This window comes from Anguilla anguilla, chromosome 2 (genome assembly GCF_013347855.1).
Source record: "Anguilla anguilla isolate fAngAng1 chromosome 2, fAngAng1.pri, whole genome shotgun sequence".
Classification (NCBI taxonomy): domain Eukaryota; kingdom Metazoa; phylum Chordata; class Actinopteri; order Anguilliformes; family Anguillidae; genus Anguilla; species Anguilla anguilla.
The window spans coordinates 36,318,089-36,336,449 of NC_049202.1; the positions used below are offsets into that span (position 1 = coordinate 36,318,089).

The window sequence follows — 18,361 nt, forward strand, 5'->3', positions numbered from 1 at the left end:
GGAAGTAAAAAATAGAAAAATGAACCTCAATCTATTTCTGAAATCATGCTAGAAATGATGTGTGTATGCGCACGTTTTTGGAAACAAGCCATCAACATTTTTCCCCACTCGTCCTTTCATGTGACTTGCATGGACATAACCCAATAAATTTTATTTTTATAAATCGCGTTTTACGCCAAGGTGTCCCAAAGTACTGAACATTTTAAAGAATACGAAGCCTGTACATGAAGATTTCTTGAAAGCACAATCAAAGACAAGTGCCTTTATTTGGCCATGGACAAACCAGCTATTGTGTCTTGCAAACTTGTCTTGCAAGCTTATAATGTCAACCTAATTGGGATGGCAGGTTTGCCACGCAGGGCCACATTTATCATACCTATACAGCACTGAGAGTTCGGCACTTTTCAAAGTTTCCTACAAAAATAACCACAATGACCACATACTCTCAGCCCTTTTTCTCATTAATTTCTGTTTCTTCTGACATCATGTCAACAGACAGAATTCACAAGCAACTTCACTAGAAGTGAAGAAAATAAAGCCCCAAACTTAGGGGATTTTGCATTTTTTCCTTCTTCTACTTTCTTCTCCTGCTGATTACATCATTACAAATGCTCCAGGCCCACAACGTATACATTTCCCCATTGGACATTTAGCTACGTCAGCCAAACATCGAATAGACTTGGCCCTGTGTTTTTTCATCTTACCGTCTGAAGACAATGCGGTCATTCAAACTTCAAACTACTGATGAATACTTATACTCCAGCCAGGATATGTTTATACTTGGTTGTAAAGTTTTACATTTTACAAAATGTACAGTACAAGTTCTTGTATATTTGCAACTTAAAATAAATAGTGATTGTAAAATAAATACTGTTCATACATTCATATATGCATACATGCCGATAAAAATGAAAAATATTGAGGCCTATTAAATTAATATTGAATCTTACAATCCAGACATAGGTTGCCATTTTTGTATGTGGAAAACATGTTTTTCTTCAGTTACCCATACAGTCCCCTCCAAAAGTATTGGAACAGCAAGGTCAATTCCTTTGTTTTTGCTATACACTGAAGACAATTGATTTTGAGGTCAAAAGATGTACATGAGATGACAGATCCGAATTTCAGCTTTTATTTCCTGGTATTTTTATCTAGATTTGTTAAACAACTTAGAACATATCACCTTTTGTATCAGACAACCCAATTTTTAGGTGAGCAAAAGTATTGGAACATGTGACTGACAGGTGTTTCTTGTTGCCCAGATGTGTCCTGTTAGATTGATTGGTTAAACAATAAATAGTTCTGAATGTCTACTCTTGGTTTTAGCCTTGGGTTTTGCCTGTGAAAACTGCATTTGTGTTGTAAAAGATAAACTAACATGAAGACCAGAGAGCTGTCTTTGGGAGAAAAGCAAGCTTAGAAAAGAGGGGAAATCGATCAGAGCCATTGCACAAGCATTGGGGATAACTTGTACGACAACCTGGAATGTCCTGAAAAAGAAAGAAACCGCTGGCGTACTGAGAAACAGATATCGAACAGGTCGACCAAGGAAAACAACAGCAGTTGATGACAGAAACATTGTGAAAGCTGTGAAGAAAAACCTCAAAACATCAGTCAGTGACATCACAAACAATCTCCACAGGACAGGGGTGAAGGTATCTCAATCAACTGTTTGAAGAAGACTTAGAGAGCAGCAATATAGAGGCTATACCACAAGATGCAAACCACTCATCAGTAGCAAGAATCGGAAGACGAGATTACAATTTGCAAAGAAGTACAGAGATGAGCCACAAAAGTTCTGGAACAAAGTTTTATGGACTGATGAGACCAAGATTAACCTCTACCAAAGTGATGGAAAGGCCAAAGTGTGGAGAAAGAAGGGATCTGCTCATGATCCAAAACATATAAGCTCATCTGTGAAGCACGGTGGAGGAAGTGTCATGGCTTGGGCTTGCATGGCTGCTTCTGGAGTGGGCTCACTAATCTTTATTGATGATGTAACTCATGATGGTAGCAGCAGGATGAATTCAGAAGTCTACAAAAACATTCTGTCTGCCAACTTACGGAGAAATGCGTCCAAACTAATTTGGAGGAACTTCATCATGCAGCAAGACAATGACCCAAAACACACTGCCAACACAACAAAGGATTTCATTAGGGAGAAAAAGTGGAAGGTTTTAGACTGGCCAAGTCAATCACCAGGCCTTAACCCAATTGAGCATGCATTTCACCTCCTGAAGAGGAGATTGAAGGGAAAAACCCCCCGAAACAAACAACAACTGAAAGAGGCTGCAGTAAAAGCCTGGAAAAGCATCACAAAAGAAGAATGCAACAGTTTGGTGATGTCAATGGGTCGCAGGCTTGATGCAGTTATTGCAAGCAAGAGATATGCTATCAAATATTAAGTGTTATTTGCTTTCATTTACTTAAATACTCTCTGTTCCAATACTTCTGCTCACCTAAAAATTGGGTGGTCTGATACCAAAGGTGCTATGTCCTAAGTAGTTTAACACATCTAGGTGCAAATACCAGGAAATAAAAGCTGAAATTCTGAACTCTTGTCTCATGTTCATCTTTTTATCTCAACCCCAAATGTATTCAGTGTATTGCAAAAACAAAGGAATTGGCCTTGCTGTTCCAATACTTTTGGAGCGGACTGTATACTGTATCTTGGATCGCAACTATTCTTTGCAATAACCAAGCTTTTTGTGTTTATACATTGTTAAAAGGTGTTCATTGACCATACAGTACGTATAGCGTGATGTGTATCAGTGTGTTACATGGCCCGTGTATTTGGCATTGCAGTGCCTTCGTGGTGGAGCGCCAGCCCTGCATGCCCATGCACCCAGACAGGCCTCTGGTCATCAAGACTGGCGTGCAGTTCACCAACAAAGTCAGGTGAGCAAGTCACACCACCGCAGGACATTTAACCTGTCTGGACCTTCATTGGTCAGACAGCAGAAGGCATTAGTGCGTGAATGGTTGCAGTTTTGTGGATTTTTTCTATAGGGTCATATATTGATTTTGTTCTGAACTGGATTCTTTGTTTCTCTTGTTTTCAGGTTACTAGTAAAATTTCCAGAACTGAATTACCAGCTGAAAATCAAAGTGTGCATTGACAAGTGAGTTTCAAATGTGTTTATTTTTAAGTCACTTTCAAAGGACCAGGAAGTTCTGTATGAAAGAGCTGAAAGCTTTCATTGCTCAGACTCATGTCCCCTTTGAGCATTATCTGAGCACAGTCTGTAAGAACTGACAGACTAAGGAACAGAAGCCTGTTTGTTCTGCCTTGAAATCATGAGCCTGTCAACTAATTGGACGTAATTGTTTTTGCAGAGAATCGGGGGATTCGCTGCGGGGGTAAGTGAGTTCCCTGTCCTGGATCCTGACTGAGGATTTGGTTTGGATGTGATAAATCCTGACAAAGGTGAAAGAAGGTTTTCTTGATTTTTTAAAATTCCTTTTTAATACCATTGATGTTCTAGGTCCCGCAAATTTAACATCCTGGGAACCAACACCAAGGTGATGAACATGGAGGAGTCTAACAATGGCAGTTTGTCTGCAGAGTTCAAACACTTGGTGAGTGCTAATAACAGACCTCTCTGGTCAGTACTGCTGTTAGTGCTGTTGATGCCACAGCATTACTAACAACAGGCCTCTGTGGTCAGTACTGCTGTTAGTATTGTTGATGCTACACTTGCTAAAAACAGGCCTCTGTGGTCAGTACTGTTGTAAGTGTTGATGCTACAGCTCTTCTAATAACAGGCCTCTGTGGTCAGTACTGCTGTAAGTGTTGTTGATGCTACAGCTCTGGTAATAATGGGCCTCTGTGGTCAGTACTGCTGTAAGTGTTGTTGTTGCTACAGTGCTGGTAATAACAGGCCTCTGTGGTCAGTACTGTGGTAAGTGTTGTTGATGCTACAGCTCTGGTAATAATGGGCCTCTGTGGTCAGTACTGCTGTAAGTGTTGATGCCACAGCTCTGCTAATAACAGGCCTCTGTGGTCAGTACTGCTGTTATTTTTGCTGATGGTCTATTTGTCCACTGCAGACCCTGAGGGAGCAGAGGTGTGGGAGTGGAGGCAGGACCAACAGTGACGTGAGTATTTACTGTAAAAATACAAGTTTACAAGTCCAGCGTGCAGGTTCTGTCATTAGTATCTTTAATGCAGTTTGTTCATATTGTGTTTAAAATATAAATATTGAGTCTTTGATTCTAGGGTAGTACAACTGCTATTGTACCCTTGGGCAAGGTACACAAATATGGAAAAATGTTAAAGAGTCACTTTGGAAAGGAGCGTCTGCTAAATCCCTGTGATGTTGTGCCAGTCTCTTTTAATTCTTACCGGCTGTCAGTCAAGAAGCCGGATTTGTAAATAATGTGAATTGGTGTGACCACTGGCTCTGACCCCTGACTCTCTCCCGATTCCTAGGCCTCGCTGATTGTGACAGAAGAGCTCCACCTCATCACCTTTGAGACAGAGGTCTACCACCAAGGCCTGAAGATCGACCTGGAGGTACGCCAGAGGCAGGCTCTACCGGTTTCTAAAAGTGGAACAGTTCACCGAGCACTTGAATACCTCTGTCAAAACACTCCAGATGATGAGTTTGTTTTCAACATAGCATTGAACGTGCTGTTACTCAATGCGCCACCTGAATAGCAATTACCCCAAGCATATGCAGTCCCACATTCAGGCAACAGTGAGGGGATTTCACGGCCACATTCAAATTTGCATGCAGTTGAGTATTATTAGAGAATTAGAGGCACACAGGTTGTTTTAAGAGGCCATTTTCTCATTATGGGTTCCTCCAGAGATGTCCTAATGCCACTCGAGGGTGTTCTTTTCTCTGATCAACTGCACTAATCCACATTAGTTTGTCCTCCTCACCTCTGGCATGTTCCTTCAGTGCCGTCGGGAATCAACTTCCCTCTGGCGTGGGAGGGATTAAATGAATTAAGAGGTGTGAAATTAAATGTGCTCTGCGAAACATTGCTCTTTTCCTTATCAACACAGCTGCATGGAAATCCAATCAATTATCGCACAAAGGAAAATGAGCCCATCAATTACGCTCTTTGCTGATTCTTTATCACCATCAAATTCCTTAACTAAATATTGCTGTTATTTCTTATCATATAACAGCGATGTTTCTGAGGGCTAAGCTTTGGTCTTTTCTTTAAAGATATATTATTCCAGAGTTTGAGTCCTTACCATTACAAAATTTTCCTCATATATATTCTGTGGAGCACATGCTTTCTGCAAATTTAGAATGGCCAAATTTCGTCTCACCACCGCCATTAATTCTGGAGAGTGCAGACGAGACACGCATGTCCCCCCAGACACGTGTAGCCTGCTGGCTCTTCTTTTTTTACGCTGTCGTTAACCAGCTGAGCTGCCCTTTAGGCTGGCACAGGTAGAATGAGTGCTGCTAGCCAGAGGAGTTGTGTAATGAGCCAGGAATACCCTGCCACTTGAATCTCTCTCTCCCTCCTCGAGTGGCTCCATGGCCAATACACGCACAGCTTTGGGGTGCTGCCCACCAGGCAACAACACAGTCAGGATTCCCAATTGTGTGGAGTCCTTTAGCAGATCATGCCAGGCCCTCTCCCCCCCCACCCATATTTGAAATATGGCTGCCATCTATTTGTGTTCTGTGTACATGTATTTTCTGTCACTGCATTGAGTGTCCTTGTTTGGAGATTGACAGCACAAGAGTAAGGATTGGCAGTGAATGTGTATTCCCTTCTCTAGGCACACTCCCTCCCTGTGGTTGTGATCTCCAACATTTGTCAGATGCCAAATGCCTGGGCCTCTATCCTGTGGTACAACATGCTCACCAACCATCCCAAGGTAACATACCGCCCCCTGGTGGCTATCTTCAAATAGTAATGTTGAATTTCCCTTCTAATGTGCTGTGTAATGTGGATAGTGAATCATAAAATGTTTGAATATGAATTACATCCGGTCATAATTTATCAGAACATGATGTTTTCTTCCATAGAGCAAAGGTGTTTAAATTAAAGGTGTTATATATTGTATAGCTGTTACAAGAAGTGCATAGTGGGTAATGTTAATGGTCTCTAACAGGTTTCTAGTGGAAATTTAATGAAATGGTTGGCGCTGAACATTTGGTGTTCAATTCTACCCCCACCCCCCCCCCCCCCCCCCCCCTCCCTCCAATTAGAACATCAACTTTTTCACTAAGCCACCAGTGGCTACTTGGGACCAGGTGGCTGAGGTTCTGACCTGGCAGTTCTCCTCCACCACCAAGAGAGGCCTGACCCTGGAACAGCTGACTACTCTGGCCGAGAAGCTGCTGGGTGAGGAGGGATGGCGCCTCTGCGTTCACCCCACAATCTGCGACTGTGCTCCTATACTGTGACTGCGACTGTGCTCCTACACTGTGACTGCGGTTGTGCTCCTACACTGTGACTGCGACTGTGCTCCTACACTGACTGCGACTGTGCTCCTACACTGTGACTGCGACTGTGCTCTTATACTGTGACTGCAGTTGTGCTCCTACACTGTGACTGCAACTGTGCTCTTATACTGTGACTGCGACTGTGCTCCTACACTGTGACTGCGGTTGTGCTCCTACACTATGACTGCAACTGTGCTCTTATACTGTGACTGCGACTGTGCTCCTACACTGTGAACTGTGACTGTGCTCCTACACTCTCACTGTGACTGTGCTCCTACACTGTGACTGCGACTGTGCTCCTACGCTGTGACTGCGATTGTGCTCCTACACTCTCACTGTGACTGTGGTCCTACACTGTGAACTGTGACTGTGCTCTTACACTGTGACTGCGACTGTGCCCCTACACTGTGATTGCGACTGCGCTCTTATACTGTGACTGCGACTGTGCTCCTACACTGCGACTGTGCTCGTGCACTGTGACTGTGCTCCTACACTGTGACTGCGACTGTGCTCCTACGCTGTGACTGCGATTGTGCTTGTGCACTGTGACTGTGCTCCTACACTGTGACTGCGACTGTGCTCCTACGCTGTGACTGCGATTGTGCTCCTACACTCTCACTGTGACTGTGGTCCTACACTGTGAACTGTGACTGTGCTGCTACACTGTGACTGCAGCTGTGCTCTTATACTGTGACTGCCACTCTCCCTTGTTCACTTATAGAGTGGAGCCACAAATTGCATGTCACCTATTTGTGGCTCCACTCTCACCGTACAACACAAAGACTCATTTTTTAATTCCCTGTTGCTAACATCTCCACAGGTCCATGTGTGAACTACTCTGGATGCCAAATCACTTGGGCCAAGTTCTGCAAAGTATGTGTTTGTAACGATCATAGCAATCTGCATTATTATTCTGGACTTCATATTTCCTCTAGATGTTAACATACTGTGCGATTTCTCTTATCGCCAATCCAGGAAAACATGGCTGGAAAAGGCTTCTCTTTCTGGGTGTGGCTAGACAACATCATTGACCTGGTGAAGAAGTATATCCTGGCACTCTGGAACGAAGGGTGAGCAGTTGGCAAATACTAGCACTAGATCAAAAAGAGGTCTGCCTGAATCAGAATTTTGCATTTTAACAAACAAATGCAGGTCATGTGGACCACAGCACAGCTTAAGTGTCTAACGGGTCAAAGGTGAGTCAAAGCTTTGACCTTGCACTGGCCATTCAGGAATCTTTTCATGTTCGTGTTATGGCACTGTCGTAGTGCATGGGCGGGGCACGTGGTCTGGTATTCAATGCAGATCATGCAAGTGCTGGGTACAGTGTCTCTTTCACTCACTAGCAACCCAAGCTGGTCCATCAAGTGCCTGCAGTTCCATCTGTTGAGCTGCAAGTGTAGTATCTTCCTCTGACTCTGTGTCTGTGTGAACCCATCTTGCGAATTGGTATGTGATAAGATGTGATTTCGCATGGTTTGGAGGAGAGCATAGGCTTGTCTGTGCTCTCCCAAATTGGCAGAAGAGGTTGCAACAATGAGCTCTGATATATATAGTTTGGAATTCTAAAATGGGGAGATTGTGTCTGTTTAAATCAGGTTGCATTTTTTTAGCATTAAAATCAAGTAGGCTGTCCAATTCAGTGACCTTGAAATGTTGATATATAATTTAATATTTGTTTCCGTCTACTACTGCAGTGATACTGCAGCATAAAAATGCTCTTTTTTCCTTAGTTATCTTCATATGAACAAACCAGAAAGTACTGTGTGTAGCTTCATCTACTGAAAGAAAATATTTTTGCAGCTAATAGATGCCAACTACCGCAGCTGGAAAAATGTACCATGTGTAACAAATTAGCTGTCCATATACAGGAAATAAAATTAATTCAATCTCTTCTTCTGGTCATTAATAAATTATCTTCTTGGCAGGAGTAAAATAAACCAATTTAAAAAACCTTGCAAGTTGCCACAATGGAATCCAGATACTAATCACTCCAAAATAACGAACTAACTGCATTTGCGATTGCGTCGGCTTTCTGTGCCATTAAATAGGGCCCGTAATGTACAGTAAAAGCATTTCAATTGAAAATGAAATGAGTAATTCCTTGAATTCTGAGAATGATCGTTTATGATCTAAAGGTTGTGTGCTGTAGATGCGAGGGGGTTAATGCATTTAGATTATACGACTTTACTTTCAGCATCATCAAGAAATGCTTTAAGTATTTCCTGACTTAGGATATTGCTCGCCAATCTTATTTGTGCATGCATTAGCCTGGAGCGTCTCAAGTGTCTTACTCTCCGACAGGCATTTTTTGCTCGCTTTTAAAAAATAGACTCATCCCATTATAGGCGACAGTGTCTACGACCCCCAGTATCCCCTCAAAATGGTTTCCGCTCCTCACAATCGCCTTGCTTGATGAGTTATTCCTTCCGGCAGTTTATACGCTGCCAGAGTAGGAATCCATTAGAAGTCTCACAGACAACATCACACAGCTTCCACAAAATTTAAAGTTTTTTTGTGCGCACGCGATAAGTAAAAGAAATGGCGAAGCGTACAACTACATTTACATTAACCAATTAGCTAGCATTGACTATTAGGCTACATTTTGGCAGGTTTATGCTTGCATATTTTGGCTCCTCTATAACCAGCTTCAACGTGCTTTGGTTGCCTCATAAGAATCCAGCTGTTAAAATTGCCCAAAGAACATGTGGGCCATGAACACGAGTCATCGTGTATACATGGCATATGCAAATTTCATGTGCGTAATTGTGAATTTATTAATTATCTACTGCTCGTAATTTGCTAATTGTATTACGGTCTGTGTGAAACTCTGTGTAAGAAGTGGAAGCCAGTTGGGGAAATAGAGATTTATTGTGCTCTGGGGGCTGTCTGAGAGGCGGAATGACGTGGTGTGTTAATGTGTGTCGGGCAGGTACATCACGGGCTTCATCAGTAAGGAGAGGGAAAGGGCCATCCTCAGCACCAAGCCGCCCGGGACCTTCCTGCTGCGCTTCAGCGAGAGCAGCAAGGAGGGGGGCATCACCTTCACCTGGGTGGAGAAGGACATCAGCGGTGAGAGCAGCCGAGGCCCACGAGGGCCGCTCGCGGTTGTTTTCCCCCAAAGCAGCGGCCATTAGAACGGGAATGTTCTCGCTGAAGAAGGGCTGGTGGCTTGTGTACCTTGCGGGGGAAAGCCCGTTCGTGATGATACTCTAAAAGAATTAAGTAGCGTGTACTTCTTTTCACGAATTGAATTTTAGTTGAAGCCCTGCTTGGGCATGGTTCTGTGAATCCAGGTATTTTCAAATCTAGCGCACATACAGTAGGTTTGCATCTGTCACAGCGTTGGTTTTGCTAACTTCTTTCCAACCACACCCACCTCATGCCTTTCTTTCTTTTACTCCTTGTTTTTCCCTCACACTTTATCTCCTTTCCAACATCTCTCCATCTCTTCCCTTTCTCCCATTCTCCTCTCCCTATTCACTCTTCTTCCTCTCCTTCTTTCACACCTATCCTCCTCTCTGTCGTGTCTCCTCTTCTCCTTCCCTCCATCACTCTTCGTCTCCCCGCTCTCTCCAGGTAAGACCCAGATCCAGTCGGTGGAGCCCTACACCAAACAGCAACTCAGCAGCATGTCATTCGCTGAGATTATCATGGGTTACAAGATCATGGATGCCACCAACATCCTGGTCTCGCCTCTGGGCTGCCTCTTCCCGGATATCCCCAAGGAAGAGGCCTTTGGGAAGTACTGCCGAAGCGAAGCCATCGAGCCTGACTACACTGACCTAGGTAGTTGTTGATTTTCCTCCCTGCCAGAGGTGGTTACTCAAGGAGAGGCAGTCTGTTCATTTTATCTGCAAAGTATCAGCAAATACAGTTACACCCTCAATGCTCTACAGTACATCAGCCACATGTTAATGTTAATTGTAATTCTTCATTTTGATGACGCTTTCAAGGTGACAATTAGTCTTATTGTGTTTAGTAGGTACTGCACCATACTTGAAGACAAGGTTCATCTGCGTTACGTCGTAAGTATTTTTGTACAATTTTATTTTCAGCTATTTTATGTAGTGAAACATATTCCTCTGTACAAATTGTTCTGAACAAGCCTGGGAATTAGACACAGATTACAGTATCTAGTATTTTTTAATCACTGCCATGGTCTTCAACACATTACTGTTATAAGCTCCTGTTTTTTCACATGGGAGATGAGGGAAAACCTCTGGCTATTTAGCTGCATCTTGCATATGTTGCTCAAGTCAGGTTATATAAAAATAACACCTGTTTCAGTTTGGGGCTGAGGGCTTTTTGGGCAACATATAAGCGAAGTTAAGCCATGCCTGTTCCTGAAGATGAAAATTCCAAAAAGTCCAAAATAAATGTCTCCATTTTTCACGCCTGTAAACAAATAAACAAATTGCACCTAGTTTGAATTTCACCTCTGTGCAGTCATTAGCCTCTGCCGATAAAGGTGACGGGTAATGACGGGGCTACCCATTTCACAGGAAAGTAGAAAGAGAGAACTGCTAAAATGAGGAAGTGCATGTGTGTGGAGTCCTGCGGAGTGAGAAACTGGCCTTTCTCCTTAGGTTCCCCCCCTTGTTCTCGGACTTGCCGGAGCTGCTGGTGAATGGATTTCCAGGGTAGGACAGTGCAGGGCTGGGGCATGGAGAGTGGCGTGCTTGCCTGTCGGTGGGGTGGCGGACAATGGTTCTGAAACACACCATTGTTGTTCCTTTAATATTTCATTGGTTTAACGTTGGTTAATGATTTCAGAGACCGATGTAGTACAGTAGTTGGCAAAATAGGGGACATTCAAAGGATCCTTTTGATAAATAATATATTTTTAGATTTCATTTCACACTTTATTCATGTGTTTATTCAATGTTAATTACTACTGTAGTATATTATACTTAGAAAAAATAGTTTCTGTAATGTTTAAGTTGGAGCCCATACGCACTAAACTGACATATAGTTTAAACCCTTAGAATGTCATCTCCATCCAGTCTGATTTCAGACTATCCATTGTACTCAAGCTTGTTTTCATACCCAGTTTATAACAGTGTGTACTGGTGATTGTAGTGGTACCACTGTTCAGCATCTGGAAACCACCATTTTAAAACATGTGCTGTGTTCCATAGAACAACTGCTGGTGGAATTGCAACACTCCAAAGCTGTCTTGTTCTGTTGTCCTTGTGAATGATAACAGACATAGCAACTGGAGTATGTGATAAACAGTATACAGTGTAACGTGTAAGAGTGCAACAACTTATAGGAACATCTCTGGGGACAATACAGGCAGATAAACATGAGGCGCAGTCTTACGAAATTTGGAAAACCCAGAACTTGTAAAATAGAGACAACACTGGTGAACTGGAAAGGGAAGTGACTGCATTCTCAAATGTCATGCTGAGCCATGACTGCTTTGCATTTTGCATGTTTCAGTTTGGTTCATTATGCATAAGCTATGATAAAATTGTTCAGCTGTACTTCGGGGCATAGGCAAGCTTTGTGGCTTAATACAAGTTTAAAGGTTAGTCTTCTGGACTTTTTCCATACAGAGACCCCTGCTTTTTGTCACCAAATTTAGCCCTTAACCACTGTTCCTGTGCTTTTCTAGTCCATTAACTTGAGTCTTATTATTAAAGAGGATCCATGGTTAAAATCAATGGTTGGACCAGAAACCTTTGTGTGGAGTAAGGGTTGGGTGGTCAGATATCAGACCAAGAGAGTGACTGACCGAAAGCTAATATGCAGAGCGTGCTAAATGGCCCAGTGTTTGCAAGCTGTATAGGAAGAGCAAGTGCTGTGTTTTTTCTGGCAGACATGGAGTGACTTTATACATAGCTATACAGATTGTCTATATGTCAACATTTGAAACAAACGGGATTTGCGCCAGTTTTCCTTCAGATCTCCCGTGGACACTAGGGAAGCACAGTTTCAGGCGTGAAAGAGAGGGGTCGTACTTCTTTGTGCTTTATTTACATTTTTCATGTATTATCTGTGACGTCTTCCTTTTGATTTGGATGATCAGCAGTCTAGATTTTTGCATGCGATTTATTTTCAGCAAGCCTACAGGAAAGACCCAAAACTTTGTTATCTTACAGAAGACAAAGCATGATATCAACATACTAGTTTGGATATCACTGAAAATGCCATATCTCTGGGCATCGCATTGCCTTTTTTTGGCAGTACAGTGTTTTGCAGAAGCAAAGGTTTGTGTTGAAGTTGATCATGTTGTTGTGAAAGCAGGTCTTGCCATAAATGGTGAGTGCCCGTATGTCTCATGGCTGCTCTCTGCCTTTTCCAGCACCAACTCTGGCAACACCAGCGACCCGTTCCCCCTGGAGTCTCACATACTGGACTCTCTGTTTAACAATGACAGGGCAGACGCCAGCCCCGGCCAGTTGGGTAAGACTGCTCTTTTCTAACCCTGATTAGAAAAGTTTAAACACAAAATGTGGGCAAGAGCAAGGTCCAGGGCAAGGTTTATGCGCAGCACGTGTTTAGTTAAAAGTGTATAGTTCAAAGTACTTCTATGCTCAATTGCTTTATTTTCAAAGTCTAAAATTATTGCGGTGGCATAGTCGGTTGTCAAATATAGATTCTTTTTACATTTTGTTGTGCAATATTATACATAGCACTCTTAAGAATTCCTAACAAAATTTGTAACAAAAAGACTGCTTGGCCAGTCTGATTGGTGTGTTCCCAAAAGCTTCCCAGCATTGCATAACTTTTTTTTTCTTTTTTTCCTTTAAGGACAACTGAAATAATTTTGTTTGCTCTTCACCTGCAGTCATTTCCATGAATGAATTGTACTCCTAGGTTGTTAAGTGTCCTCTTGAGGACTGGCAACCTTTTCATTTGATGACAACACAGTTATTCAAAGGGGTTTATCAGGAGTTCTTGTGTGACCAGATGCTCTTTGTGTAGTGGTGCGCCCTGTGGCCCAGAATTGTAATTCTGAATATGCCCCTGTGGGCTGTGATGCGTGGTCCCACGGGCAAGCGCGCAATTGGCCGTCACATCACCAGGGAGCCGCCCCTGGTCAGTCTGCATCAGCGGTGTGAGACCCGTGGTCCTGCGGCCTTTGGGCCACGCAGCTCAGTTGGCAGACTGCTGGGCGACAAGAGGTGGCAGCGTGCGACAAACATGCCAAAGGGAGGGCAGGCTTGTCTGCCTCTTCCTGTGTAAGAAACTGCCAACTTTATTCTATAAAAGTGTCCATTTCAGTTCAAAGGCCCTAATCTTTACAGAAAGGGGCACCCAGCAGATGTTTGTTCCTTCCACGACTGACTTTATATCTCATTCCCTGTGTGCCTTTGGGTTTTTCTCTTCTCAGAATCCCTCACTTCGAAAATGGACTACAGTTCATCCGACATGGCGTCACCCAACTGAAGAGTCTTGGGCCCAGGAGGGAAAGACCAGCATATGTATCCCTCTGCCCTTCACATCATACTTTGCGGTGTCGTCTGAGATGGTACTTTTCATCCCACCACTCACCAGATCCCAAACAGAAGCCCGGGGACAATGGAAGACCACCGCTACATCACAGGAACCGCCGCGTTAACTTCTCTGACAAATACTGACAGTCTGGAACCTGATCACTTATTGTTGACGGTGGCTAATTTCTCTGATCACACGCTGTATTTACCCGCTGTCCTTAACGCTCGAGTCAGTGAAAAGAAAACCTATCAAAGAATCAAGCATAGTCTCATCAAGGAAATGTGTTGGCCTTCGTTCCATTGAATGTTTTGTCTCTGCTGTGTTTGTTCTGTGTTATTTTACTTTATTCTGTGTCTTTCTTTTCCCAGGCACTTTGTTTATAATGGTGTAATGTTTGCCACTGAATACAACATGCAGTCATGTATAGATTCAGTAAATGAGGGATTTTTGCTTTTCATGGTCACGGGTGTTCTCACCGTGAAGCCATGACGAGTGGTCAGCTTAGTCCGGTTTGTGATGGTTGAGTAACTGATTTGCAAGCATAATGTTTACACAAATACCAGCTGAAAATAATTAAGTGGAAATATAATTTTTGCTTACTGCAGTAGGTTGATCGTGTATATATATATATATATATATATATAAAATAGTCCAATGTAGTATATCCTTTTTTTAATAATTGAATAATTGAACGAACACTGTGACTGCGATGTGTTCCACAGTAAAAACTTTGCTTTGCTACGGGTCATTTACACTCGTACATTGGTGATTTAAAGTGTAAGTCCATGTGTGTCTATTGATTGTGTTCCTGTTTAAAAATGGTTCTAAAAGTAGAGCAAGTCATAGAAAGTCTGTTTCTAGTTAATTATCATTCTGTATTGCAAGATATTAAAAGTGATGCCTACAGTGAAATTCTATCACGGTAATGTAGCTTATGTTATTGCTTTTAAAAATAGATCACACATATTTTCTGACTGACCAAGTGATCATTTGATCTATGACAAATGGGATTGTATTGGTGACTATGTTACCTGCTGTTTAATCTTCTCTGATCATTCAGTTCAAGTTTCTGATGGATCCCTGGATTTCATCCATTAAATCTCTGTTGAAGCTTGCATAAGGAGTACTGGCAAAACTGGCACACAGATGCTTTTGTTAATTATCAAGCCAGACACAACCTAGAGTCACAACATGCTTACCCCAGGCTTGTGGTAAACCATGCACATGATGAGACCTCAAAGTAAGCTAATGTAATGAGGGGTACTATTATGTGTGTGATTATCAGGGACTAGTTTTTTTCCCTCAAACTTGCCATAGGAAGTCTGAGTCCAGGCATTCACTTCCAAGTCTTGTATTTCTTTACTGGGGAGGGCTATGTTTTACGCTTTTTCTGTAAATGGAATTTAGATGAGTTTTTCTGTAAATTATGCTCAAACTAATGGCTTATTAATTTTTATAAAATGTATGACACATCTTAAATGTTCTGGTCTGCTCTGAACTGGTGGGTACACGGTTTTAATGAGTAAGAATAAATGGATGTGTTAAAATGACTTGGTTGGGATTCATTAATGAAGTGTGACAATTCTGTAAATTCTGTAAGTGTACAAGCTTTGTTTGATGTTGCTAATCCATATATGGTACAGTATGTTTATTTTGTTAATATTGATGGTAGTGCACCAGTTCATCACTTGGTTGAATCCTCCTAAAATGAAAGTGTAGCTATCTTGCATTTACGGATATTTAAACTGCAAAGGTCATTCCATGACTCTCCATATATAGTGACGGAAATACTTCTTTAAGCTAACTTTATTGGCCTTGGCTCAGATCATGTGTGTTCACCCAGTGGGGATGTCACGGTAGACTTGATTTAATCATTTGCATTAAGAAGAATATTGTATTTGCTCCAGGGTGGTCAGCAAAGTTAAAAGGTCAGATCTGGGTACCCAAACTTGGAGACTTGCCAGGGAACTGTTAAAGTAATAGGTTCTTATGGTTACTTTTATGTCCTCCTCTGGATAAGGAAAATGACTTAAACATGGTCTTGAAGTGGCAAGTTGTCTCATGAAGCTTATGTTTGACTGAAAAAACCACTGCAGATATGTTGTGTTGACAAGCAGTCAGAAAATTGAAGTAATGTTTTTATTTTGCATCTAAAATCCCACCAATTTGATTAATTTGAAGTTGCTATTAAAATTAACAGCAGGAAGGTTTGTATGTTTTGTGTAATAATGTTGTAAATTCTGCTTTGAGGGAAATGAAGAAGGAAAAAGTTCACTTTTGATGAATGTGAGCAGCCATATCACAGCCCTACTAGTAACTGTCCTTGCATGCTTTGCATGCTCACAAACGAATCAGCTGTGCATGGCGAAGATGAGCTGCCTAATGTACTGCCATTAGTTTTCCAAGGCCTCAGACTTGGACATGCAAAGTTTCAGTGTGCTATCCATCCCTAGCTGTGTGTATCAGCTTTCATTAAATTGACATCCACGTTCTGCAGAGAACAGGTAATCTTTCCAACAGCTTAAAAGCCAGTCTCCACCACTTTACATTACTCATGAGAAATTATCGTTTGCACCATCATGATGTAGTCATTGTTCTGAGCTTAATAACAGTTATTTTTATGTGCCTGTGCTCCTCATGTGAAGTCAATGGGAGATTTGCATGCTTGAAGTGATTCACCTTTAAGACTTGCTTGTGTGTAGAAAGGTCAGCAGGGACAGAGGCAGCCCGAATCACCTTGGCAACCACACACACTTTGCCTCTCTACCATTTCTCCCTAGTGGAGTTGTTTTGTTCTTTCTGGCTGCCTCAAGCTCTCTGATTTGATTGGTCCATTAAATTTAGTTGTTGGCTTTCTGTTCCTCTCCTACTGCCTCATTATGTCTTCTCAGAGACCGCTAAATCCATTCCCATTTTTTCCACATGATAACAGTAGGTATGGAAATATATGTACACATAGATCAACATTTACATGTTCAAAGGTTTTCTGCAATAGTTGTGAAGTTGTTTTGTTTAAGTTTGTTTCCACGTGAATCCGACTGAGTTGTGTTGGGTCACTATGTGAGCAAAGCTTCTCTGTAATTATCCTAAATTGCAACAGAATTCCACTACCTCTGTAGCACCTGAGATCGGATTCTCCGATCCTGGTCTTGAAGAACTGCAGGAACTGATCCTTTTTGTTTTCATCTTAAGGTTAACAACCAGGTGAGTTAACAGTTTGATCATCTGCTTTAGTTGATAAATTAAATATGTGTGAGTGACAATAAAAATCAGAAAGCCCTGCAGCCTTCCAGTACTAGGGTTGGGATGTCCTTATCTAAGATACTTGACCACAAAGCCTACCTGTATTACTTTATGACTGAGTATAGCCGAGATCCCTGCTTTCCAAACGTGTCAGTTTGCCAGTTGACCATCAGGTGTCGCCATTTTCTATTTTGAAACAGTTGTTTCATTAAACATGATGTATTTACTTCATGTGTTTGAGCAAATGTCCTTTTTACTGTAGCTTTCGTCGTGCTGCTGGATATTTAGGCTACTGAAGTAATTTAGGTCAGGGAGCATATTAAAGAGTTGTATGGGCTTATCTTTTGGTTATAAGCATGCAAGTATCCAGTTTTTTAATGACAGGACGACTCTGCTAGCCTTTTAATTAACATCACATCTACTGATATGGAGAAAATGTGGCAGATTTGAGGTTTGAGTTATTAGAGGGGAAAGGCTGAGTATATTCCACTATACATACGTATTAAGTTATCTTAGGCTCATGGAACGACTAACACACATTTTGCATTTCAAAAGCAGTGATGGAAAGTCCAGGAGTCAGAAAGTATTATTAATTACATTTATATAGCACTTTTCCAAATGCTCAAAGTGCTTTACAGTGAAGGGGAACTCACCTCACCCACCACCAATGTGTAGCACCCACCTGGGTGATGCACGGCAGCCAATTTGCACCAGAACGCTCACCACACAGTAAATTATTACACAAAGTAAAAGTCCTGCCATATGTTTCTTCCATCCATGAACACAGCCAGTTGATTTCACTAATTAGTTATACCTCCTGGCTGAAGACCTGTACCTAATTAGCAAATCCAGGTGATTGGAACAAAATACTGGGGAGGATTTTTACTTTCTGAACTTGGATTTTCCACCTTTTGTCAAATGGGAGAAAAAACAATCTTAACATTCTGTAGCTTCCCCTCATCATTCATTCATTCAGCTTTTTTATTTTAGACTCATCTAGAAAGAGGTCTATAGCAGGAAAAAAGAAAAAGAAAACAAACAATGACAGGCAGGTTACAAGAAATGACAAGGCTTCATTTACGTGTAAATTCACTTTAAGTTTCTGCATACAGCCTTTCGTATAAGTACACCACTGGTGAGCAGTATACAGGGGCACATAGAAAGCTCTCAACAATGAGGTGTTGACATTAACTGTCCACATAATTACGTGAAATTTACATATCAGCATGTTAGCCTGTTCATATAATCAGCGA

General features: G+C 41.9%; 1 protein-coding gene across 8 annotated transcripts in view; it reads left to right on the forward strand.

The window, feature by feature from the left end:
- Positions 1-15,415, forward strand: part of stat3 (signal transducer and activator of transcription 3 (acute-phase response factor)) — a 28,870-nt gene extending 13,455 nt beyond the window's left edge. Inside the window, exons 9-24 of one of the 8 annotated variants that reach the window (XM_035405023.1) lie at positions 2,806-2,898; positions 3,063-3,122; positions 3,337-3,360; positions 3,486-3,579; positions 4,051-4,098; positions 4,433-4,516; positions 5,750-5,848; positions 6,183-6,318; positions 7,240-7,292; positions 7,395-7,489; positions 9,352-9,491; positions 9,999-10,211; positions 10,402-10,447; positions 11,009-11,062; positions 12,730-12,830; positions 13,762-15,415. In XM_035405023.1, the coding sequence (XP_035260914.1) occupies positions 2,806-2,898; positions 3,063-3,122; positions 3,337-3,360; positions 3,486-3,579; positions 4,051-4,098; positions 4,433-4,516; positions 5,750-5,848; positions 6,183-6,318; positions 7,240-7,292; positions 7,395-7,489; positions 9,352-9,491; positions 9,999-10,211; positions 10,402-10,447; positions 11,009-11,062; positions 12,730-12,830; positions 13,762-13,817 (1,396 nt within the window). In that variant the 3' untranslated portion in view covers positions 13,818-15,415. The remainder of the gene's footprint in view (positions 1-2,805; positions 2,899-3,062; positions 3,123-3,336; positions 3,361-3,485; positions 3,580-4,050; positions 4,099-4,432; positions 4,517-5,749; positions 5,849-6,182; positions 6,319-7,239; positions 7,293-7,394; positions 7,490-9,351; positions 9,492-9,998; positions 10,212-10,401; positions 10,448-11,008; positions 11,063-12,729; positions 12,831-13,761) is intronic. The other 7 variants (XM_035405024.1, XM_035405025.1, XM_035405026.1 and 4 more) reach the window with 7 other exon arrangements.
- Positions 15,416-18,361: the final 2,946 nt, after the last annotated feature.